The sequence below is a fragment of the Protopterus annectens genome, chromosome 6.part0 (genome assembly GCF_019279795.1).
Source record: "Protopterus annectens isolate FY-2018-M chromosome 6.part0, PAN1.0, whole genome shotgun sequence".
Taxonomy (NCBI): Eukaryota; Metazoa; Chordata; order Ceratodontiformes; family Protopteridae; genus Protopterus; species Protopterus annectens.
Window position 1 is genome coordinate 608,325,791 of NC_056737.1, and position 25,239 is coordinate 608,351,029.

General features: G+C 40.3%; 1 protein-coding gene across 1 annotated transcript in view; it reads left to right on the forward strand.

Annotated features, from left to right (window-relative positions):
* The window catches only part of DNAAF2 (dynein axonemal assembly factor 2), a 675,691-nt gene that overhangs the window by 347,853 nt on the left and 302,599 nt on the right, over positions 1–25,239 (forward strand). The window contains exon 4 of the mRNA XM_044074277.1: positions 6,749–6,895. Within this exon, the coding sequence (XP_043930212.1) occupies positions 6,749–6,895 (147 nt within the window). The remainder of the gene's footprint in view (positions 1–6,748; positions 6,896–25,239) is intronic.

The window sequence follows — 25,239 nt, forward strand, 5'->3', positions numbered from 1 at the left end:
GTTAAACTTTAATGAGCAAACAGAGAAAGAGTTGCTTAAATGTCAAAGGGATCTCTTCTTAATTCAAAACTCTAGAGTAACATTTCAAGATTATAAGACTCTAGTTAAGTATGCTAATCATGCTCAAATGCCATCGAGAGTGCTGACTAGGATCATTAATCAATCAAAAACAAATGGGCAAATTTCAGAAATACAACTTAATAATAAGATATATCGTAAAACTGCAGATATTATTGATATCTTTGAGAAAATATATACTAATATTTATGAGGGGCAGAAGGATATATCCTCTAATACATTTTATGAACAATTTTTACACCTGATTAAGTTTCCAAAAATAGGAGAGGATTTTCAAAATGATTTGGTTAAACTGATATCAGAAGAAGAAATAATATATATAATTGAGCATATGAAACCAAAGAAATCACCAGGTCCTGATGGGTTGACAGTGGAGTTTTACAAGAAGTTTGCAGAGTCTATCGGTAAGATACTTTCAGGTGTGTTTAACTATATAATTAGGAATAAAATTCATGATCCTCATCTTAATGCTTCCAAAACTATTCTTATACATAAAGTTAACTCAGATCACCAGAATCCAGATAATTATAGACCGATATCATTAATTAACGTAGACATGAAAATTTTAACCTCAATTATAGCATTTAGATTGAAGAAAATCATGATTCATATAATATCTAAAGAACAGGCTGGATTTATGACAGGTAGACAAATAAGTGATAATACACTTTCATTACATACTATGATAGCGCATGCAAAGCAAAATAATCTGAATATATATGCTCTTATAATAGATGCACAGAAGGCCTTTGATAGGGTAGATACAAATTTTCTGTTTTATCTCTTACTTTATTTTAATATATCCCCGGAATTTGTTCAGATCTTACAAATTTTATATAGTAATCCTTATACTACACTGTATATTAACAGAAGTTTTTCCAAAAGAATACAGATTAGGTCTGGAACGAGACAGGGTTGTCCTTTGTCCCCTTTACTATTTAATATTTATCTTGAACCCTTGTTCTTATATATTAAGCAGAAGGTTTATCATAATGTCCCAATAATATATGGAACTAAACTATTAATGGCAGCTTTTGCTGATGATCTGAATATTTATTGTGCATCTCCAATATCAGATACTGAGAAGATATTGAAAGCAGTTAATGATTTTTCAGAGGTGTCTAACTATAAAATTAATTTGGGGAAAACCAATATATTCCCTTTAAAGACACCTAAACCCTTTTCATTATTACCTTTAGTGGGGCAGGTAACATTCAAAGATAATATTAAATACCTTGGTGTTGTGTTTTCCACAGATAAAAAAGATTTCTATAATAATAACATTAAAATAGTTTGGGAACAAATAGTTTCTGATTTTGTGAGATGGAAAAATTTGCACTTGCCAGTATTAGCAAAAGTTTCTATTATAAAAATGAATGTATTGCCATGGTTACTGTATATTTTAGGTCAGCCCATTTATCTCTTTCAAGAACATTTTTTAAACAAATTCATAAAGATTTGGCTAAATTTATTTGGGAGCCAAAGAAAACTAGGGTATCTTATGACAAATTAATGACCCCAAAAAGTAAAGGAGGTCTGGAGTTGCCTAATTTTGAAATGTATTATCTGATTGTGAATTCTAATAGGATTTTAAGAATGGCCAATCATGAGATAACTAGTACTAAGTGGATACCAACTTGGCTAACTCTGAACTATCAATATATTTTAAAGTTGAACATTAATCCTAAAGCAATGCCCTTTCTAGGTAAAGATATTCTGAAGGTATATGGGATTGTGGAGCACATTAAAACTGAAATATTATCTTTACAGAGTCTATTTCAATCATTGGATTTACTTCAGCATATGATGGTATTTCAGCCCTTTCACAGGAACCCAAATGTAAAGCTGAACAACCAATTAATTGATCTAAAGAAGTTTCCATTAATTGTGAATTTAACTATGATCGATATATATAAACATCTGGATCGATCGCCCAACCAAATAAGACAAGAATTAAATTTACCTAAAGATTACCTGATTATTCTTAGACAAATTAGAGAATTTACTATAAGTTACCTACAAAACTTTAAACTGGATGAAGAGACTATAAATAAATGCTCTGAGGTGTGGCAAGCTCTCCAACATGATATTAAATGTTTAACAGCTACAAATAAATTAATTAAAGAACTTAAATTTCAAGGTAAAGTTTTGTTATCAAATTATTGGGAAGAGAAAATATTATTGACAGATAAAAGTAATATGTTAAAGGCAAGTGAATTGACTATTAAATCAACTTCTCTTCAAAAACTGTTATATACACAGCTGATGATTTGGAATAATGCATATTATACACGCCTTGCCCTGCATAAATTTAATTCTAAAAACTCTGCAACATGTCCATACTGCAAAACTGAACCGGCTGATCTTCTTCATATGTTCTGGAGCTGTAAGTGTGTATACAAACTGTGGAATTCCCTTAAAATTCAACTTCAGAAAGTGGGCTACCAAAGTACAACACTGTCTTGGAAATTTATGATTTTGCATATTCCCCCGAAGGAACTTACCAGATTACAGAGTATAGTTCATATTAATATTTTCTTACTAATGAAGCTTTATATAGCTTCAAATTGGCTAGACCCAACTAAAACATCATGGCAAAACTTCAGAGTGTTAGCGACAAAACATATACTAGCTCATAAACTACTTTTAAATTCACATAGTAAGGGTATCAATAATCCGAAAATTTGGGAACAGATATTTAATATTATATTAGCATAAAACTTTTGAACTGAAGATAGTAATAATCATTGCTATATTTGGAGAGAAATGTCTAATCAAACTGTTCAATATTGGAAACTTACTAATTATTCCTGTGTTTTTCTTATATTTCTAATGTCTTATATGGAAGCATTCTTGTAAATATTGTATATTGTTTGGTGTGATTGTTACAGTGTTAGTTAGTAGTTTGTATTTTATAATTGTGTATGAAAAGTATATAACAATAAAGATTTATTATGGAAAAAAAAAGAATTTTGATTTTCTGAACTTTTTATCTGTTGAAGTAGATCCCCGCTTGCACAGTCTAGAGACAGAGGAAGGACTTGGAAGACCCTGAAGGAAACAAAAACAATATACTTGAGAACAAGAAAAAGAAAAAAAACTACAGTGGCAGATCAGACTGGAAGCATACAAAAAAACAGGACAAAACACAGCTTGTTCCATCTGTAGTATCCTAAACCTAAGAAACTAAACCATAAGAATGTCTACTGACCCCTCCCTTCTTCAACTGAGAATTTGCATTAATGATCTTACTTTTAACTAGTTAATTTGTTTCTTCATCTGCTTGCTTGTTTTTTTCAAATTTCTGTATACTATACCATAATGTGTGAGACTGCCATACTTGGGGAGGATAGGTTACACTTTTATCTCTGTTTATTCTTTATTGAACACCAAGTGAATGACAGTCCAACAGGACCATGTTTATTTATAGTTTATTTTATTTTTTGACATGGTTGGCATTTTGTTTTTCATTTTAGTTTATTAAAATGTTTGAGCCATTTCCTGGTAGTCACCTATAAGTTTTTTGTTGGATTTTGGATTATTAGTTTTTTCCCTGCCCGCTGGATTACCTGTTGGATTGTATATAGTAAGTTTATTAAAACGAGTGTACTTTTCTTGTACACATGATGCAGTTTCTATGTTTGTACCAGGGTTGATTTCCTCTTGCATTTGTTTTGTTTTCTGTATTTTCTTTACTTGTTTATGACTATTATAATGTAGCATTCGAGATTACCATTTACCACATCTCACCTTTCGAATGCCTATTTCCCACTGTTCTCCACTGTTGAGTAACACTGATGAGGATGTTTCAGCATTAGCCTAGTGAGCACCTTTTAAAATACACTTTCTCAGTAATCATGTTGTACAGGCTGATAGTCAGCCACTTTGTTTGCAAAGGTGGCCTTATGTTTGCGTGGTGACATTCCTAGTTGACCACTTCAGTTTGCTATGCTTCTGGTCATCTCTTTGTCATGATTTTGAACCACTGGAAACAGTTTTTAATTGCTACTGTTATGTCTACATACCCTTCTCTTTGCTACCCATCTTTGTAGTCTCTCTACTGTAGACCACCCTGCTTTCTTTCTTCCTTCCTCTTTAGTTTCTTATACAGTGTATTCTCCTTACTTTCTACTTCAGCTGCCCTTTCCTTTCTCTCCTAGTCTCACAGTACATTCTTTAACTGATAATGGTATTGTATTTCAATAAGTATATGTTACAGAAAATTGTTATACACATCATTGTGTATATTTGAACAAAAGCTTCATCTTTGAGCCAAATGTTGCTTCTGGGTATAATGTACAAACAGTTTGTAAATTGTACATACTTAAACTCTCCAACTTAATTGTGGGTTACCCTTCTAATTATTTTAACTATGCTAAAATTGTGAACATTAGCAGTATGTTGTTTCCTTTTTTCTTTTTAAAGTCACATGAAGCTTTCCGCCTTCTGCTTGTATTTTGAATGTTTTTTTCTACATGAGCTTTTCTTCCCAAACCTCCATTGAGGATGAGTTACGCTCACTATATGTAATATAAGTAAGTTACAAATACATGAATATGATTTATCAACTTTTCATTGACATTATTTTATATAACATCAGATAACAAGATCAAAGAAGTAGTGTCACCAACTTACATCATAGTCATCTGTGTAACTCCATTTCCAGGTCCTATTCCAACCCTTCCAAGAGACCAAATCCACTTTGCTCTACTTTTTGTTTAGCAGCCACTGTATAATCTGGATATTTCCTTTGGAAGAAGAAGGAAAGGGATTTTATTCAGGATTTTCTTATTTTATGTTGACCATGGATATGCAAAATGCTTACCTTCACACCCAATTTAACAAATCTCACTGATAGTTTCTCAGCTTTCATATGGGAAATTTCTTGACACCAAGTTACCTCCCTTCTGTTCTTTCACTTACACCCAAAGTGTTCACCAAAGGTCTGACTCCATTATTTCCTCACCTCAGACTTGAGGTAGTTCATATCTACCCTTAGGTAGAATATTATCTGTTTCCAGCTAGCTCTTTTCATATCTTACAATCTGCAGTTCCAGAGTCTGGATATCTTCTTCAAGACTGCAATACAATCACCCCCCTCAGACTAGCAGATTTCTAGAAATAATTCAGAATAATATATATTCTGTGATGGCCTAACTTAAGAAAAAAAGCAGCTGATGTTGGACCTTTTTTACCTAACATGTTTTGAAGCAAAAAGCCCTAGTTTGCAAAGATATTTTTGAAGGTTCTAGTCTACATGATCTTTTCCATCCTCCTAGCACCAAATGCCAAATTACTCTTGAGGGAGGTACAGTGGTACTTCTGCAGTGTCTGGAATCACAGTTCACACCCTCTAAAAAACTGTTCTTCCTTTCACAGTGACCTTATGAAGAAATGTCAATGACGGCATAGTCAGATTGCAATAAACCAAGGGCTGTGTGTGTTTTGTTTATTCTTTTCTGGACCAGAAACTTACAAGCTCTTGGATTATGTTTAAGAATCTTCCTAGATAAAACAACCATCTGTGTCAGCATCCAGGTCATCATTAAGACCAGGATATACATGTCACAGGCAACACAACAGTGATGTTGCTCTTCAGGAAACACGGAACTACCCATTCTTGTCTTCTTAGCAGACAGGCAGTGATATCTGGGAAAAAAGTCATTTGGATGAACATAACACTTCAGGCCAGTTACATTTTAGGTCGCAAAACACTGAGGCAGGTAGTCTAAACAAAAAAATTCTAATCTTTCAGGGAAAAACTTGACAAAAAAATAACAAAAACACTGGAACATCATAGAGTGTATTTGCTCTTGTCCCATTTAAAACACCAGCTTCTTATGGTGTCCCATTATACTCCACCACACCCCCACCCCTGGCTTTACCACTGCCATTATGCATGGGAAACTGACATATTTTTAATTTTTTTAAGATCTGTTATGCATTTCCTTTAGTGCCGTTAGTTTTAAAAGCTCCTTGTGAAGTTCAAAAAGGGGGAACCTTATCCTACATAATCCCTAAGACAAGAATGGTTTACCCTTCTAACACAGATATTAATGGTTCGGCAAATAACTATGTCTACTCATAGCAAGTTGTAAAAACAACAAGAAAGCAGAATTCTACATTCAGTCTTCAGTTCTGTTAGTCTAACAGCATGGAGGATCTCATGATGATATCAGGCAGACATCTTTTTTTTATCTCCTGAGATGATATCTCTCCTAAATTGTGTAACAGTGGGCATGTAGTTAAGAAGTCATGCATTTCTAAATGCACCAACATTTTCCTAACTGTGAAAAGATAATGCAACGCAAACACCATCAAGCTGAGTCTTGCAGTATCTCATAAATTGCATATTTTTTTATTTTTATTTATATTTAGCAGTTTAGCACAGATGATTAAGGCTGTGAGTGGCAAATATGATTCTTTCTGTAATCATGAGTTTGATTCCCAAGACCTTTCCCAAAAAAAAAAGTTTAATAAACCTATTTTAATATTGTTTTGACTTATTTTTTTTCCATTAACAGCTTCAGGACATGCTGTACTCATTTCCTTATTTATTTTGTTCTGTCAACACAGTATACTGAATAAATAAATGTATTTAATCTGTTGTGCCAATGTTTTAATGTCTGTGTGAATATCAAACAGTAAAAAACACATTTTGGTTGTTTAGGAGAAAGTTCTTATAATGGAAGAAATGGCAGATGCATTTTCTGAGAATGCCTTATCTTCATGTTTTCCTGAGAAGCCCCCTTTTCAGCATGTGCAAAGTTCTGAAAAACCAAACATCAGTGAAAGTGACCTTCAGGTGACTTCGGAGGTAAATTTGAAAACAATAAATCAAGTATTGTATTAGGAGCTAGAGACATGCTGTACTATATGTGCTATTATTCTTAATTCCTGCTTCCCTCCATTTCGTTAACTAGTTTTTATTTCATCCAGTTTAAAAGACTGTATTGTAAATAGTTCCAAAAGTGCTTTGTGTCAGGAAAAGGAGATACTGCCAGCCCAGCTATCTGGAATTTTGTAAATAATTATATGTCATTTGTGAATGTCAACATGATTCATATGCTTGTGTTACAAATGTATTAGAACTGTATGTCATATAAGATGGTTTGTACAGACATATGTGCTGAAGAGGTATTCTACAAAGTGTTATTTAAAGATGCAACAACAGTGTACCCTGCTGGATTAGAACATAAATGTACCTGCACTATTATAACTGTTTAGATGTATATATTTTAACAATGGAAGCTGGGACACAGGAGGTTAACTTCAGAAAATAACTGAAATTAAATTACTTTATGGTCAAGCAATAAAAATATGTTATCTTCAAGTTTCAGTGCAGCAGGAGACATAATGTCTGTACCAGAGAATTTGTCTGTATTGTCGTGGAAGTGTTTTATTGTTTTATGACTTTCAGGATCTGCAAACATTAGAGGAAAGCCTCTATCTATGCATTTTCACAGGTAGATGCTAAAAGCTACCAGCTGCATCAATGATTGTTTTTCACCTGGGATAGAGTCACATGACAAGAAATGATGTCATTCTGCAAGCTATTCCAGCAGTAATATTTGAAATATTAATTTAAGAACTCTCTGAGAGTGACTCTGTATTCTATATTTTGTCTTTGACCTGACAAGAAGATCCACTCACCACATCTGCCTTGTTGCTCTGTAAGTTAACTAGCGTATAGTAATTTCTCTTAGCTATAGTCAGAAATATAGCAACGCTTAATTTAGATGTTTTTCTTTATTTATTTGAGACTGTCCTGCAATGTTGTTTTAAATATTTCCTGTGATTTTGAACTCTGATGTTACTGTGATTGTATACTGAGCATTTTCTTGTTCTTTTATTATTTATTATTAAATATATTTAAACCTTTCATTGTGTCTGATATTTGTGAGACACATTTAAGTTCTGAGAGTACTTGCATATTCATTTGGTGACTGGGACACTCCTAATAACCTTGCTTTTGGTCAAACTATTAATAGTAACATCACACAGTAAGATTGCACACCCTTTGTTAAGCACCTTAAAGTAACTGATAAGGAGTTGGCTGGTGGCAGCAATAACTACCTTATAGTCTGGGCAGAAGGGGGCATAGCTAGTAAACCTATGCCAGCCTTTCCCAGGTGTGTGTGTGTGTGTGTGTGTGTGTGTGTGTGTGTGTGTGTGTGTGTGTGTGTGTATAAATCAAACCTCAAAGGGTGTGTGTGTGTCAGTTACTTGGGCAGGGATATGGAGCACTAGTTGGACAGAGAGGGTGCTGGAGGTCTTGGCCACTCAACTGAGATCTCAGCTCTATAGCTGTGCCAGTGGGGAGTCTTATTGGGGATCTGGAGAAAGAAGGAGAAACCAGCCCCGGACTGACAGTGGTCTGTGTGCTCTTAAGAGAAATTGCACTTGATGCAGAGAGCTGCATCTGGAAATACTGTGTGTGTAATTTGTCGTCCTCCTAATGTACGTCCCCCACTGGTGCTAGGGATGAGGATTGAGGTGCCTTGATTATTGTTGCCAGTGATGGGGCATCACACTTTGAATACACTTATATTACGCCAGCATACTGACCCTGTGTTGCAGTTTTGCTAGTGAATGGGCATTATATTAAGGTTTAAGAAAAAATGTCGATTGGTGACCTTTTGATGAAGGGATGGTGTTGAATCTTTGCAATGGCTAGTGTTTTCTTCCTTAAGCTAGTCTCATAATAATGCTGCTACATGAAAGCAAACAAAATAGGACTTGCACCTTAGGCAAAAAGAGAGGTGCAACCCATATGTTATAGATACATGATAATTCTCATAAGTCTGAAAACTGATAGTCTTAAGAGTCCTGATCTCAAATATGGAACAGTGGGAGAAATAAAATGAAAATAATTTTGTGTTCTACCTAGTAACTTATACAATATATATATATATATATATATATATATATATATATATATATATATATATATATATATATATATATATATATATGTATATATACTCTTTCAACTTTAGTCTCCTACCTCCAAACATCCAGTGACTAACTGGCTCATTCTTTCTTTTCAGTTTCTGGCACTTGATGATGCCATAAGGGAGAAGAAAGAGCTGAGGACAGCAGCTGTCATCTTGCAGTAGTTTAGTGTTTTTTTTTTTTTGTCTATTTTTAATACTCGTAACAGTCCTTCCTCTGTCTCTTGGCAGGCACAGTGCAGTGCAAAACTGTGCCAAGCTATTTGGTAGAATGCATTTTAGCACACTGGCTTTGATCAACAGGAGAATAATGTGTCCTTTGCCGGCTTCACTCCCGAAGCACACGTGTACTGGAATGTAATACTGTGCCATCCCATAGGCTCTCATCTACTGGACTTTACACAGTACCCCCTGGAAAGGTAACCTAATCTCAGCTGCACACTCCTTTCCCTCCCCAGCGAGCTCCCCCATGCCTGAGCATCTAACTAAAGCTGGGTCATACTGGATGTAGTCAAAGTTCATCCTTCAATACCATAAAGATGTTTTTTGTATTACTATAAAATAAAATATGAAGATAAAAAACATGCATTTGTACTACAAATTTATAATTTTAGTGTAACCACAAGTCATTTATCTGTTGAATGTATCTTCCTTTTTCTTCTTCATTTTGCACCATATATGACCCAAATTCGGACAGTAGACTATGTATGGAAGAAGCAGCTTGGATGAATACAAGTCTGTGGCTGGTGTCAAATTGCCAACCAACTCCAGGGGACGGCTGCACCAAGGTTTCACTGCTGATTTGACACCTGTGTAACATGGAGAAAGCTGTGTACTTAATGGTGATAGTTATAATACACACAGGTATCTTACATGTGCTCTGTAGAGGAGATTTAGGATACTTTTTTGACTGCTTTAAGATTTCTGTAGGTAGAAATAAATGTGCGGAGAAAAAAAAACAGTATAATGCATGGAGCATGGTGATTAAGCTCCAATATCTAGAAAAAGACAAATCAGTTAAGTGCTACTAGAGTACAAGACCTGATCTTAACAATTGTTAAGCAACCCCTGCATAACACATTAAGACTGGGTCTCACATTAGGCAATCAAATCTGCTAGTACTTACCAGCAAACAACAGCGACAGAATAAAAACAGATGTGAGTTCATCTCGCCTTTGTTCTTACACGTGGGTACGGAGCCGATCCATCAGCTGTGATTCAGCCACTTTCCAAGCTCTAGATCTCTGAGAAGCTCGAGACACAGTCCCTATCCCATGATGCTCTGCTGCCAAACTCCAGATCTAGTTTGCTGCTGCAACGGATCTCACGCTCTTTTCAAGAAGCTCGGGCCAGTACCTTTTTTTCTTGTCTTTGACAGAAAATTGTCAATACTTGTGATAGTTTTTGATATATAGTAGTAGTAGTCTAAATATTTCCTGTTTGTGTTTTTTTTTAGATACTTAGCATGTGCTTCGTGTGCTTTCTTAGGAGCGGTTGCTCCTAGGCCTTTAGCCGTTTCTTTAGTTGCATTTTTTGACAGGGCTCTGTCATTTATTCTACCTTTTTTGCTAATACTTGTTGTTTTTGTGAAATAGAGTTAGTGAGTGTTCAGGGATCTGAATGTTTTGTGTGATTGTTAGTGGTCTTAATATCTGTAAAGTTCAGGGATCTGAACCTTTAGCAATTGTGCTGTTTACTTGTTTTTACATATGTCAGAGAAACAGAGATTAGGGTTCAAGCGGTGTGGCTGTGGACAGAAGATGTCCATCACTGACCACCACACTTCATGCATTTATTGCTTAGGGCCTTTACACCTGCAAGAGGACTGTTCCATCTGCCACTCTTTTAGTGGCAGAGTTATGCTGGAAAGGCGAAGGAAGCTTATTGATGGAGGCCTCTTAAAGTTAGACTTCCTAGAGTCTTTAGATAAGTCTGAACAGACCTCCAAATCTTCCAAGGGGTCGAAGTCTTCCAAGGTGTCATCAGAGCTCAAGTCATCGGCTCCGAGCACCTCGGAGAAGATTCGGTCACCGGCTCCTCAGCCCTCGGAGCCGAGTACCGAACCTTTGTCTTGGAGCCAAGTCCTGAGGTTGGAACCGGTATCGGAGGATGTTCTTCATCTCACATTGCTGCAGTCCTTACACTTGGGGTAGTCCGCTGTCCTCGGTTGGCCCGAATATCAAAGTATACGGTCAAGGCGCATTTGACTGACATCAGGACGTCAGGGTACAAATGCGCATGACCGACGTCATATCCTCAGTCTTTTTTGCCGCATGGTCCGATGCAGAAGCAGTATTGCAAGTGCCGGTTGGCGTTCTGAAATTTTTCGATTCCGGAGTTTCAGACCGAGTCAAAGTTGGCTAAGTACCCCGTTGGGGAATATTTTGTTTTTTTCTTGCCTCAGTGGTTTAAGGGATGTTTCAGAGTCTTCGGCTGAAGACTTGCAGGAGTACTCTCCTTATTCTGATTCTGATGTGGATGATTCTACTCCTTCTGCTTCTCCTCCTGAGGATTTTTCTTTTTCAGAAACTCTTCATTCCATGAGGGAGCATTTTAAGTGGGAAGGTCAGGACTTCTCTGATTCCAGGAAAAGGCTTAGGGAATTTTTGTTTTTACCCCAGCATAGGCCTTTGGCTATACCTCCTGTTTTGGATGTAGTGGAAGATGTTTTTACAGAGGCTTCTCTTAATCCTGATTCTTTGCCTCCTGCTCCTGTCAAACCGGATAGGTATTACAGGGTGCCTGAAGCTCATAAGTATCTTTTTAAGAGTCCTAGGGCAGACCCAGAAACTGTTAGCCAGGGGCCTAAAGGTGTTAAGGCTTCTGTTGTCAAGAATCCAGTTCCTGCAGATAAAGAGGCCAGGGCCTTGGATAGATGGGGAAAGAAAGTTTATACTTCTTCCACTCTAGCTATGAGGGCTTTGAATTGCCAGTTTCACATGTTGAAATACCAAAACTATCTCCTTTCACAATTGAAGTCTAAGGTTGATGCTCTGGCGGAAGGTATTGATTGTAAAGAGTTACAAGATTTAGTACATGTTTCTGAACAGGTGGGTAAGCATTCTTTGCAATGTGGTTTTGATGCTGTACAGGCCTCGTCTAGGGTGGCTGCCACTGGATCAGTTCTTCGCAGGCACGCCTGGCTGAGGGATCAAAATTTATCTGACCATGTTAAAACAAGGATTTTAGATGCTCCTTTACAATCAGATGTGTTGTTTGGTTCTCCTGTTGAGGCAGTTTTAAAGAAGATGGAGGACAAGGCTAAGTCTATGCAGACTGTTAAGGATTTTTTGCAGGTTCAACCTCCAAAGTTTAGTAGAAATTGGCCTACTAAGGGGTGGACGTATCCTTCTTATGATTCCCAGTCTAGGGGTTGATCTAGACCAGAGCTCAGGGTTCTTTCAGGCCTAGAACAGGAGTTCTCCTGCACAGTCTTCAGGTGAGGGCAGGGGTCAGTCCTTTCCTAAACAGACCCAATGACCTACCTTTTCCGCTGCCAGAGCCTTCTGCCTGGCAGCACCTTTGGGAGGAAGGTTGGCACTTTTCAAAGAAAATTGGAGTTTAATTACCCAAGACAGATGGGTATTGGATATCATACACCACGGTTACAGGTTTTATTTCCATACCTTGCCTCCTTTCAGAGGCATGCCAGACGTTCCTCCTCAACAAAGAATAGAGGCTCACGAGCAAATTTCTCTGTTACTCCAACTAGGGGCCATACAGCCGGTCCCTATGCCAGAAGTGGGCCTAGGATTTTATTCTCGCCTGTTCCTAGTACCAAAGAAGGGGAACACGTGGAGACCAATTTTGGATTTATCTGTCCTCAACACTTATCTGGACATTCCCAAGTTCAAAATGTTGACGTTACAACAGCTTTTACCTCTGCTGGGCAAAGATCATTGGATGGTAACTTTGGATCTCAAGGAAGCTTACCTTCATGTTCCTATCAGACTAAGTTGCAGGAAGTATCTGCATTTCCGAGCTGGGACTTCTCACTATCAGTTCTCTGCATTGCCCTTTGGCTTATCTACTAGAGTGTTCACGAAAGTTCTGGCTCCAGTGATAGCTTTCTTCAGGCTAAAAGGAATACAGATCTATCCTTATTTGGACGATTGCCTGATTCTGGCTCAAGGAAGGGAAGAGCTTCTTCATCATTTGGAATATGTGATAGCAGTGCTAAGATGCCTGGGGTATTCTGTGAACGAAATAAAGTCCAGTCTAGTACCCAGGAAATGTGCTTTCTGGGTGTAAGACTGAATACAGCATCCCAGATGGCCTTTTAACCCCGGACAAACAAAAGAATCTTTCCCTTTACTTCCATCAACTATCTCATCAGTCCGGCTGACTGCAAGGACAGTCCTTCAAGCCTTAGGGTTCATGGCATCTTGTATTCTGGTGCTTCCCAATGCCAAACTGCATATGAGGAAGCTGCAATGGTATCTCAAAAATGTATGGACACAGCACTGCCAGGATTTGGACACTGTCATTCAAATAATACCTTGCATTCAAAAGGAATTTTTGTGGTGGGCTCAGGAATGTCACCTAAACAAGGGACTCTCTGTGACCCGGCCAGAGGCGAGTCAGATTTTAACGACAGATGCCTCAGACAAAGCTTGGGGAGCTCATCTAATTGGAAAGTGGATACAAGACAAGTGGCCTGCCAGACTACAACATCTACATATCAAACTGAAGGAGATGTTAGCAGTCCAGTTTGCATTAATAGCTTTCAAGGATTTACTTCTTCCAGGGCAGGTGTTGATTCTAACAGACAACACAACTGTCATGTGGTACATCAACAAGCAAGGGGGAACACATTCTTATCCTTTATGCAGGCAAGCAATGATGTTGTGGGAGACTGCTCTCAGTTTACAGCTCAATCTTCAGGCAAGGTTTCTGCCGGGAGCACAGAACTCCTTAGCAGATGTGTTGAGCAGAAGGATTATGGATCCCCACGAGTGGAAATTGGATCCTCATGTATTTCAGAAATTGACAGTGTCATGGGGAACTCCAGACATAGATCTGTTCGCTTCTCCACTAAACCATCAGCTGCCAAAGTTTTGCAAAAGGTTTCATCCCACAGCTTGGAAAGTGGATGCTCTTTCTTTCAATTGGAGCAATCTTCATGTGTATGCCTTTCCACCTCTGCCTCTCCTCTCAAAGGTACTTCTAAAAGTCAGACAGGACAAGCCAAGGATGATTTTAATAGCTCCAGATTGGCCTCGACAGCACTGGTACCCATTATTGAGAAGTCTGGTACGGAAGCCTCCATGGCCTTTGCCTTCGATTCCACACCTGTTGTCCCAGGAGGACAGTCATTTGCTCAATGTCAAACTTCACTCTCTTCACCTAACAGCCTGGCATATTCTGTTTTGAACCATAGAGGGTCTCAACTTCCGCAACAAGTTTTGAATGTGATTTTGGAAGCTAGAAGGCCCAGTACAAGGAAAGTGTACGCAGATAAATGGAAGAGATTTTTATTTTGGAGTGCAGCAAAGGATTTTGATGTTTCTGAGCCTAATTTAAGTGTGGCTCTCCACTATCTTACTGAGTTACTGGACAAGGGTTTGTCCTTCTCTTCTATTAAGGTTCATGCTGCAGCAATTTCAGCTCACTATGACTGTGACCCACCATTGTTTTCTCATCCTTTGTTCAAGCAATTTCTTAGAGGGGCAAAGAATATAAGACCCCACGAGAGCTCCTACTCCTGCTTGGGATCTCAATTTTGTGTTGGAGAAACTCACTCTACAACCTTTTGAGCCTGCAGCTACTACTGAGTTGAAATATTTATCATGGAAGACTGCCTTTTGTTGGCCATTACCTCTGCAAGAAGGGTTTCTGAATTGCAGGCCCTTATGGCGGTTGAGCCTTTCTTAATTTCCATAAGGATAGGGTATCTTTACGTACTAATCCTTCCTTTATGCCTAAAGTGGTTTCTAGTGTGGCTTTAAACCAAACTATTCATTTGCCTACTTTTTATGCAAATCCCCAAAATAAAGGGGAAAAGATTTTGCACACTTTAGATGTACACAGGCAGTTGCGATATTATTTGGACAGAACTAAAGGGTTCAGGCAGTCTCAGCAGTTATTTGTTTCTTTTGCTTTGAGTTCTCAGGGCAAGCCTGTGTCAAAACAAACTATTTCTAAGTGGATTGGGTTTTGCATTGCTTTCTGTTATTCCCATCATGGCAAGGAGATTCCAGCTGGGATTCCACTAGGGCTACTGCCACTTCGACAGCTTTTTTGAGGGGGGTGGCAACCAAGGATATTCTGGAGGCAGCTACTTGGAGTTCAGTGCATACTTTCTCTAGGCATTATCACCTACCACTTTACTCTAAATCCAGGGCTGGTTTTGCCACTGCTGTTTTGCAGGGCATTTTGGCAGCTCCTGCTTCCTTATAGTTTGGCCATCCTCCCTTACCTCTGCTTTGGGATTCTACCCAAGTGTAAGGACTGCAGCAATGTGAGATGAAGAACATAGTACAGTTTTGTACCTACCATAAATGTAGATGTCGAAGATCCACATTGCTGCAGTCCCTCCCTCCTTCCCTCTGTAGTTAGAGGTGGTTGTGTGGGTTGGGTTGTAAATATTGTGTATATTGTATATATTGTACATATAATTAGTGCAAGGGTGGTTGGTTGTTTGTTTGCTGTCTTTTGGTTTTGACCTTTATTTTTAGGGTCTTCTGACATCTGGGGCAAGAAAAGACTGAGGATATGACGTCGGTCATGCGCATTTGTACCCTGACGTCCTGATGTCAGTCAAATGCGCCTTGACCGACGTCAGCCTTATACTTTGATATTCGGGCCGACCGAGGACAGCGGACTACCCCAAGTGTAAGGACTGCAGCAATGTGGATCTTCGAACATCTACATTTATGGTAGGTACAAAACTGTACTTTTTAAAGTCTCCGATCCTTCGGTCAGTGGATTCTTCGTCTCCTTCGACCCATTCTTCCAGGACCCTCTTATATGTTGATGTGGACCATGTGGTGCAGAGACTCTTGGAGAACCCGGCCTTGGCTAAATTGCTTTCGGCTTCATCTCATCTGGCATCGAAGCCCGACACCACCACCCCTGTCACAATTTCTGCTCCTCCTCCGAGACCATTCAAACCTTTGGAGCTGGAAGGTGAGGACCTGATAGTTGTGGAATCCTCGGAGCCGAGGCCTATTCTGGTGCCTTTGGCCCCATCGACCTTGACATCTTCAGTTCCAATCGAAGGGTCTCAGAGCCGACACTCTCTCGCTGATTCCGGGGGAAAGAGTCAAACCGAGGCTTTGGTTCCGACTCTTCCTCTCAGGGCCTTGATGCAGTTGAGCTTGGCTCCGTCCTCTGGTTCAGAGCCTGTGGTCACGGCCCTGAGGAGACTGCCGTCTTCTTCGGAACCGGCGGACTCCTTGGACTGAGACACCAGTGCCTTCGACGCCATGAGGAATGTCATGTCTGCTAAGACTTTTACCTCTTCAGATCCTTCCTCTTCCTCCCCGAAAGGGCCCCGTTCTGTCTCTACATCACAGGTTCCTACCAAGTGTCGAGACCCAGAGCCTCAGGTAATCCCATCGGGCGATCCCTGCTCTACGGAGACTTCACCAGACGCCCCCACTGATGAACTCTCTAGGAAGAGACTGTGCAAGAGGAGGCACTTGGATTCCCCTCAGGAATCCTTGACATCAGGAACCAACTTAGAGGAGTCAGAAGGGTCCCCACGGTCCCCCTCAGAGGATGTCTCATTTGCAGACATCCTAGAAATACTTAAGCAGAGGGGTGATTGGCAGTCCCTTACCCCTACTGAGGATCAGTCGGTGCTCCTGAAGGCCTTTGGGTCTCAAACTTCCACTTCCTGGGTTACTATGCCTTTCGACAAATTAATGGACTTGATCACTCGAAAGGCGTGGGAGTCTTCTGATTCCATGGAACCAGTCCCTCAGAGGCCCAACAAATGTATCACCTCCCCTCAGGATAAGTCCTTTCTTACAAAGGGAGTCCCAATTGATGCCATGGTGGTGGCGGCGGCCACCGAGAAAGAGATGTCAGAGACCTCTTCTTCTGTCCATCCTCCTAATAAAGATTCCAGGACGATGGACAGATACGGGAAACGCATCTTTAGTTCTGCGACATTTGCAATGAGATCGCTTAACTATTTAACCCACTTTACCCGTCTTCAACGAGATCTACTCAAAGAGCTTAGAGATACTCTGCAGGGCAACACAGATGATGCTGTCTCCGAGAAAATGACGGCACAGCTTAACACCCTTAATTCCATTGTAAACTTGTCCATGCGGCTCATTTCTTATGCAGCCGAGGGATCGAGCCGGGCAGCAGGTTCAGCGATAGCTCTGCGGAGACCATCCTGGATGCGCTTATGCTCCTTTGAGGAAGCCTTCAAGTCTTCTTTTGTTAATACCCCATTTGATGGCTCTTCCTTGTTTGGGCCTAAAGTCAAGGAGACACTCACTAGGCGTGAGCAGGAAGGAAAGACTCTATCTGCCGTAGAAGTCCATTTTTCCACTCCCACTAGACCATACCCCAAAGGGCAGAAAGGTGGAAAAATGTGGTTCCGGAAGTCCCAAGCAGCTTTCCAGAACACACGTGGTGAACCCCCCTCTAGGGGCAGAGGAGGGGGGTATAATGGTAGATGCCGCCCAGGCGGCAGCGGGGGTCCGCAGAACCAGGGTGACAGGGAGCAGTTCCTTGGCAAGCCCTATCAGCACTCCTGAGAGGAGGCCCGACCGTCCTGCTCTGGAGGCAGTCAGGGGTCGCTTAGTTTTATACCCAGACGCCTGGCTAGGAATTACATCAGATTCTTGGGTAAAAAGCATAATTACCAGAGGTTACATCATTCCCTTTTAAGAATCCCCTTCCATTTGTGCAAGAATCCCAGACATTCCACCCAGTCTGCAGAATCTAGCATTCATAGAAATTCAAAGGCTGCTGGAAAAAAAGAGTCATCCAGCCAGTCCCGGTGGACCAGATAGGATCCGGAACTTACTCCAGGTTCTTTTTAGTTCCAAAGAAAACAGGGGACTGGAAGCCCATCTTAGACCTCAGCAAACTAAATACCTTTGTCAAAAAGGAAAAATTCCGGATGGTCACGCTTCAATCAATACTTCCGTTTTTTGAAATGGGTGATTGGATGTACTCGATAGATCTCAAGGATGCGTACTACCACATCAAAATGGCCAGGCCATCCATAGATCACTTGCATTTCTGGCTGGGGGCCAGTCACTACCAATTCCGAGCTCTGCCCTTTGGTCTCACCACAGTCCCCAGAGTGTTCACCAAATGCATGGCAGTGGTCACGGCTCACCTGAGACGTTTAGTATTCCGGGTGTTTCCATATCTCAATGACTGGCTCCTCACCGCCACCACCAGGCATCAACTGATTCACACCAGAGATTACACTATCAGCCTATGCTCCCAGTTGGGCATAACCTTAAATTTCAAAAATCTGCTTTATCACCATTGCAGCATATTTCCTTTATAGGAGCAGATCTAGACACCACCACCACCCTGGTCAGATTGCCTCAAGAACGAGTAATCTCTTTACAAAACTAAGAATCCCTTTTGTTGATGGAAAAGAAAGTCCCTGCATTCCAAATTCTGAAGCTGTTAGGCACCATGGCAGCGACTCTCATAGCGGTTCCTCTGGGGCATATGCACATGAGAATACTCCAATGGTTACTCTTCACACAGTGGTCTTATCAACAACTTCCAATGTCACACAAGATTCTGCTGACAAATACTTGCAAAAAGGACCTCCTTTGGTGGTTGAACAGCCACCAAGTTACTGTAGGTCGTACATTTGTACTCCCCCCTCCCACAGCCACAGTGACCACGGATGCTTCCCTGATAGGGTTGGAGGGATGTGTCAGGGAAGAACTGTCCAAAGTACTTGGTCAGAGATGGAATCTAGTTTGCACATCAATGTCTTGGAGTTGAGAGCGGTGTTCCTAGCGTTGCAACACTTTCACGACTCTCTACCTCACGAGATGATTGCAATACAGACAGACAACATGTCGGTAGTCTGGTACATCAACAAGCAAGGGGGAACCAGATCTTACCCTTTATGCCGAGAGGCCTTGAGAATTTGGCAGTGGGCTGTATCCACTGGGCGCTTCCTAATAGCAACGCACATCCCGGGGTCATCCAACGTGATAGCGGACAAATTGAGCAGAGCCATTCTGTTGCCTCATGAGTGGTCCCTCAAAGAACGAGTGGCAGAAATGATATTCCGCAAATGGGGCCAGCCTTGCTGTGACCTTTTTGCATCCCCGATGAATGCCAAATGCAGAAGCTACTGTGCCCTGTACCCTCCACCACAGGACATCCCAAGGGATGCACTCATACACGATTGGCCCTCGGGTCTCCTATATGCTTTTCCTCCATCCCTGCTGATCCCCAAATTTTTACAGAAAGCCAAAAGCCTGGGAAGGACTGTTATTCTGATAGCCCTGTTTTGGCCGCGGCAGATATGGTTCCCCTTCTTTCAACAATACCAAGTGGAAGAACCTTGGGTTCTGGACCCAGTACCAGACCTTCTAACTCATTCATTGGGAGTTCTTCACCCCTCTCTTGTCTCCCTCAAACTGACAGCTTGGCTGCTGCACTTCCCAACCTAGCCAGGTATCATGATTTGTCTCCCACGGTTCAGCATATTCTAGTTTCCTTTCATAAAGTCTCCACCAGGAAACTATATAACAGCAAATAGAAATGATTTGGTCATTGGGCTTCTCAGCATGGTATTGAACCCTTTATAGCCCCTATTCATAGCATTCTGGAATTTTTTACTTCACTTTTCCATGATGGTGCGGCAGCCGCTACTATAAGGGTTCAATTGGCTGCCATATCTAACATTATGTCCCGCAGATTATGTAAAACCTTTTTGAAAGGGACTCATCACCTTCGACCCTCTATCAGACATCTGATTACTCTCTGGAATCTAAATTTGGTGCTGTCTCAACTCATGCTTCCCCCTTTTGAGCCTGCATCTTCTTGTCCTTTGAAGTTCCTTTCTTGGAAGACAATTTTCTTAGTGGCCATTACTTCAGCGCGTAGAGTTTCTGAACTTCAAGCACTCTCTATTAGGCCGCCATATTTGGTCTTTCACCCCGACAGGATGTCTCTAAGAACAAATCCATCCTTTCTGCCGAAGGTCTGTTCCGAAGCGAACTTGAACCAGTCCATTGAACTTCCCACTTTTTTTAGGCATCATGCCAGTAAATTGGAATACATGTTACATAAGCTTGATGTTCACAGACAATTGAGATTTTATTTGGACAGAACAAAAGAATTCAGAAAATCAGATCAACTATTTGTTTCCCATGCAGACAATAAGAAGGGCCTTTCGGTATCCAAAGTTACGTTGCCCAAATGGTTTTCTGATTGTATAAAGTTTGCATATTCTTCAACCCATCAACCTTTAGAACGTGAAGTGAAAGCTCATTCTACCAGGCCTGTTTCTACGTTCCTAGCTCACGCAGCTCGTTTACCTTTGGACACCATTTGTGCAGCTGCTACTTGGTCCAAACCTCATACGTTTATTACTCATTACAAAGTGGACAGGGCCTCCAGGGACAGGGCTTCCTTTGGTTCCACCATTCTCAGGAATGTACTCCCATGAGCCACCCAGGATTAGGGTGCTTGGGACGCTACCCACGTGTAAGAACAAATGGCGAGAATGAACAACTTCACATAAAGAAGTTATGTTCTTACCATAACGTTCCATATGAGTTGTTCATCTCGTCTTTGTTCTTACACTCCCTCCCACCTTCCCCCTCCATGTTCTGGAAGAACAGGTATGGCTGGTGGTCTGGTTGGTCTTGTTAGTATCCTCTTGCTAGCCAGGTTATCCCTTAACTAATTGTAAATAGTTACTTTGTTATATTGGGTTGCTTAGTTGTGTTTCTTGCTGGGTTCAGCAAACTAGATCTGGGGTTTGGCAGCAGAGCATCATGGGATAGGAACTGTGTCTCGAACTTCTCAGAGATCTATAGCTTGGAAAGTGGCCAACTCGGAGCCGATGGATCGGCTCTGTACCCACGTGTAAAAACAAAGGCGAGATGAACAACTCACATGGAACGTTATGGTAAGAACATAACTTCTTTTTTGTTTCTGCCTGCTGTCTGTGCCAGTAATGTGTCCCTGACCTATAAACTTAGATAACAGGATTGTTGTTAGCCTGCATTTTCTGAAGGATATGAAGTCTGAAACTCAAATGTATATCATTATTTGGTGACTTCAGTGTTCTGACTTGCCAGAAAAACACAGATTTTATGAGGAACAGGCCAAATATATGAGGCAAAATTCTGGAAAATTGAGAGGTATGACAAGGTGAGTGTTAACATAAGACATTTTATACTTTCTGACAGTGCTTGCAAAGTGCTTTTTGGCTTTGAAAGCTGGCAAAACACTTAGAGCTTTTTTCTGTAACTAGTAGTACATGGAGTAGATAAAACTCCATGCAGTACATAGAATTATAACCTTTATTATGTGCTGTGACATGGATGTCAAGATTCAACTCACAAGCTACACTTTCAAGATGAATTTCTTGGCATCCACGTCTCAAACACATAATTAGCAGGTTATGATCGTCGACCTGCTCATAATCCTCTGTATTGGAGCATGAAGGTGGCATTCAGAAATAAATATATGATTGGCCCATTTGTGAGCATACCTCTCAGCTGTACAGGTTCTCGCAGAATGTCCAGATTTCTGCCTTATATTTTTGGTCCATTTTTCATAAAATTGTGGTTTTCGGGCAAATTAGTGGTGTCATTAAAGACTGAAGTTAGAAAATAATGACAGACATTTGAGTTTCAGACTTCACATCCTTCAGAAAATCCATGCTAATGCAAAACCTGTTATTCTATCAGCTTTCTACGTTTGTAAGATCAATATTTAAAATGTGTCCCTATTCTGAGCCTTTGTCCCACTTTTATTTATGGCTTTATCCAGATTTCATGCTTTAAGAGGTTGAGAGATGTGTTGTGAGGCATTTTGTAGAAAATTAACCTACACTATACGAATTAAGTTTATGGTATTGTTGCACTGACTTCATTTAAGGATAGATGAAATATAATAGCTATTGTATAAAGAAATTTATTTAATTTTAAGATATCAACATTGTTATCCATGGGGTTTAAATACTGAAATCAATTGTCATTCTTTTCTATGAAAATTAAGATGTACTGATATTTATTCTGCATGTGTTGATGATAAGATGAACTGTCACTTTAAATATGTAGTTGAAGGATAATACATTCTTAATTAATTGATATGAATACTTACAAAAGTGTTAGTTTGTTTCACATTCTGTTTTTCTCCTTGAAAGCTATAACGTTGAGGTGCCAGAGACTTTTAATATAATAATAAAACCTAAGTTACAATTTTAACAGAAAGTTTCTCTGTGCACCCTAAGTGAAAAAGATTCAGTTAGTAGACTAAGTACTGATGGAGGGAGTTAGGAGGACTGCGAGTCAGTGGCTGGTGTCAGCTTGCCTGTCTCAGGAAAGGGCTGTAGCAAGCAATTCCTGTTTGTCTGATACCTGTGGGAGGACAGCTCCAGCAACTTGCCATCATTGTATTCTGCCAGTCCTTGCATACATTCCAATGTAGTTGTGCAATGTTCCCAGCACCACTTCTTTAGATTCTGCTTTTTTACAGTGAACACTGCCTGGCTGCAGTAGGGGAAGGAATTTAGTACATGAATACCCTTCGTCCAAGTCAGCATGATAATGGCTGTCCCTCAGATGGCTGGCATGATGGGGGAATGAATGGACCAGTTTTTGTGTGTGTTGGGGGGATTAAAAAAGTAGACAAAAAGACTGAGGATATGAGGCCAGTTGTGGGTACTGGTGGACTGAACTATGTCACTATATAAGATGTTCATCATTAGATCACTGTTGCAGTAGCCCAAGCTATATGGAAAATATACTGTCAAGAACTGGAGTCCAACCAGCTTCCAAAGCCTTTGGGCACCTTCCATGCATCCTAACTGCTTTGCAATTCGAGGAGAGAGTATAAAGTCAGTGGTTGGGGAACCAAACATTTAGAACTTTCTTGTCAAAGAGCAAGGTCTTTTCTGGGGTTCCAGTGATCAGCTGTCAGCTAGTGCTTCTTCAAAACTGGGCAGATAGGTACTCTTTTAGGGAATACCTTCTAATTTTATCATTTTTTTGTGAGGAAAAGTTTAACTTTTCTGTCAAAATAAAAAAAAAAAAATTACCCCATGACTTTCAAGGTAAAGTTGCCAAAGCACAGCTAACCCCACTTACATGGAGCTTTAAGAGAGACAGATGTGTTTCAGCTCCTTTGTTTGTCTTCCCCAATCTATAAGAAGAAAACAAAGTTGTATGGGAGGCTTTGATATTGAAGCCATCTTCCTCTTGGCCTTGGCCACTGAGGAGTAACTTCACTGTGGCCATGTCATGCTCCTTGGACTGCTGATCAGTTTATCTCAGTCCCTCATGTAGATGCTAAGGACTAAGAGGCAGGTGTGTCCTCTGCAGTTATTCAGCTGGCCTGTTTGGGCAAGGGAGAACCACTCTTGTCAGCATCCGAGGAGGGAGCAGACATTGTTCCTTCACTTACCCACTCTGAGGAGCTTGATTCCCAAGGAAAGGATCATTTTTCATGGTGCTGTTTTTCTAGGGGAGTCTTCCAAGAAAAGGAAACCTAAAGATAGGCATTTTTCTTCACCTATGTCCCCATCACCTTGGGCAGACAAGGAGAATTGGCTGCACTTTGCAAAAGGTTTATTTAAAGCCTTTCAGTCTTTACATTCTGAGTCCTCCCTTCATTTAAAAAGGAAAAGACTTTCCTCTCTCAGATTCTGATTCTTAATCTGAGGGATAGGAAGTAGACTTAGACTGTGCTTCTCACATTCCTACTTCACAAAATGGGGAGTCTAACTCTGTGGAAAGTATTTCCTTCAGATTTCTCACCTGAAAAGTTAACTTTTTTTCTAATGCTATTGGGAGAATGAAGGATTTAGTTCAGTAGGGAAAAAAAAAGAAATGCCACAGTCCCAGCAAAGATATTATGATTTGTTACAGGTGGATTTTCCTCAACCTGTAGTTGTTCCTCCTGTTTTACTAGCCTTAGAAGATGGTTTCCTTGCAGTCAGCAGTTTGCTTGGCAGTTAGCCATCTCTCCGTAGAAAGTCTGATAAACAATGTTATGCTCCTCAAACCCACACATTTCTTTTTTTTTCAAGCCATAGACCCGACAGTGATTTCTCTGACTAAACCACCTTCTGCCAAACACCTTATAGCAGCTAACCCTAGTCCCTTTGATAGGTTTGGAAAGAAAGTTTATATTTCTTCCACTGTAGCCTTCAGAATAGTGAATTGTAAGACTCACATGTTTCAATTTTTGCAGGCTTCTTTTAGCAATAGGAGAATGTTAATTGCTGACCTCCCTACTTCAGAGACTGGCATCTCTGATTTCTTTAATATCTTCTGTGCCTCAGGTAATCAATCACACTCTAAATGTTCTTATGACTCTGGTAATGCTGCTTCTAGAGCAGCTGCCACTGGGTCAGTGATGAGATTTGGCTGGTTACATTCTTAGAATTTCCCAGAGTATATAAAAGCTGGGCTACGTTATTAAAATTTCTCAGACTATATAAAAGCTGAGCTCCTGAGTGATTCCCTGGATAAAGAGGTATTATTTGTCCCTTCATTTGCTGAGTTTATTAAAAGATTTTGATGAAAAGGGGAAGATAATTCAGAGGGATTACCCACATTTCTCAACCCTCCATGCAAAAATATAATAGAAACTTTCAGTGGCAGTGAGGTTCACAAAAGAGGGAAGGGTCCTACCAAAACCAAGGACAATCTAAAAAAGCTGACTGACTATATGACTGTCATATTTTCTCCTTCTCCACCCTGGCAATCCAGTAAGGTTCTTCCAAAGTCTAGGTCTTCACTTCCCTTTGTGACACCAGATAACTTCAGATACTTGGGTTCCAAGAAAAGGCTAAAGCTGTTGATGAGATTCCCTTCTTCCTTTTCAAGGGATTCTTCTGCATTCATCCAATCAAACCTCCCTTTTTCCTCATATCCTAGATCAAATGCTATTTCATAGGTTATAGAATCTGTTCTAGACCTCTAGCTGATGTTGTTAATCTTCTTTCCATTCATCACTGATGGGGTTTGGTTCCAAGCCCTCAGAAGCGAGTCGGCCTATTACCAAGCTCGTGCCATCC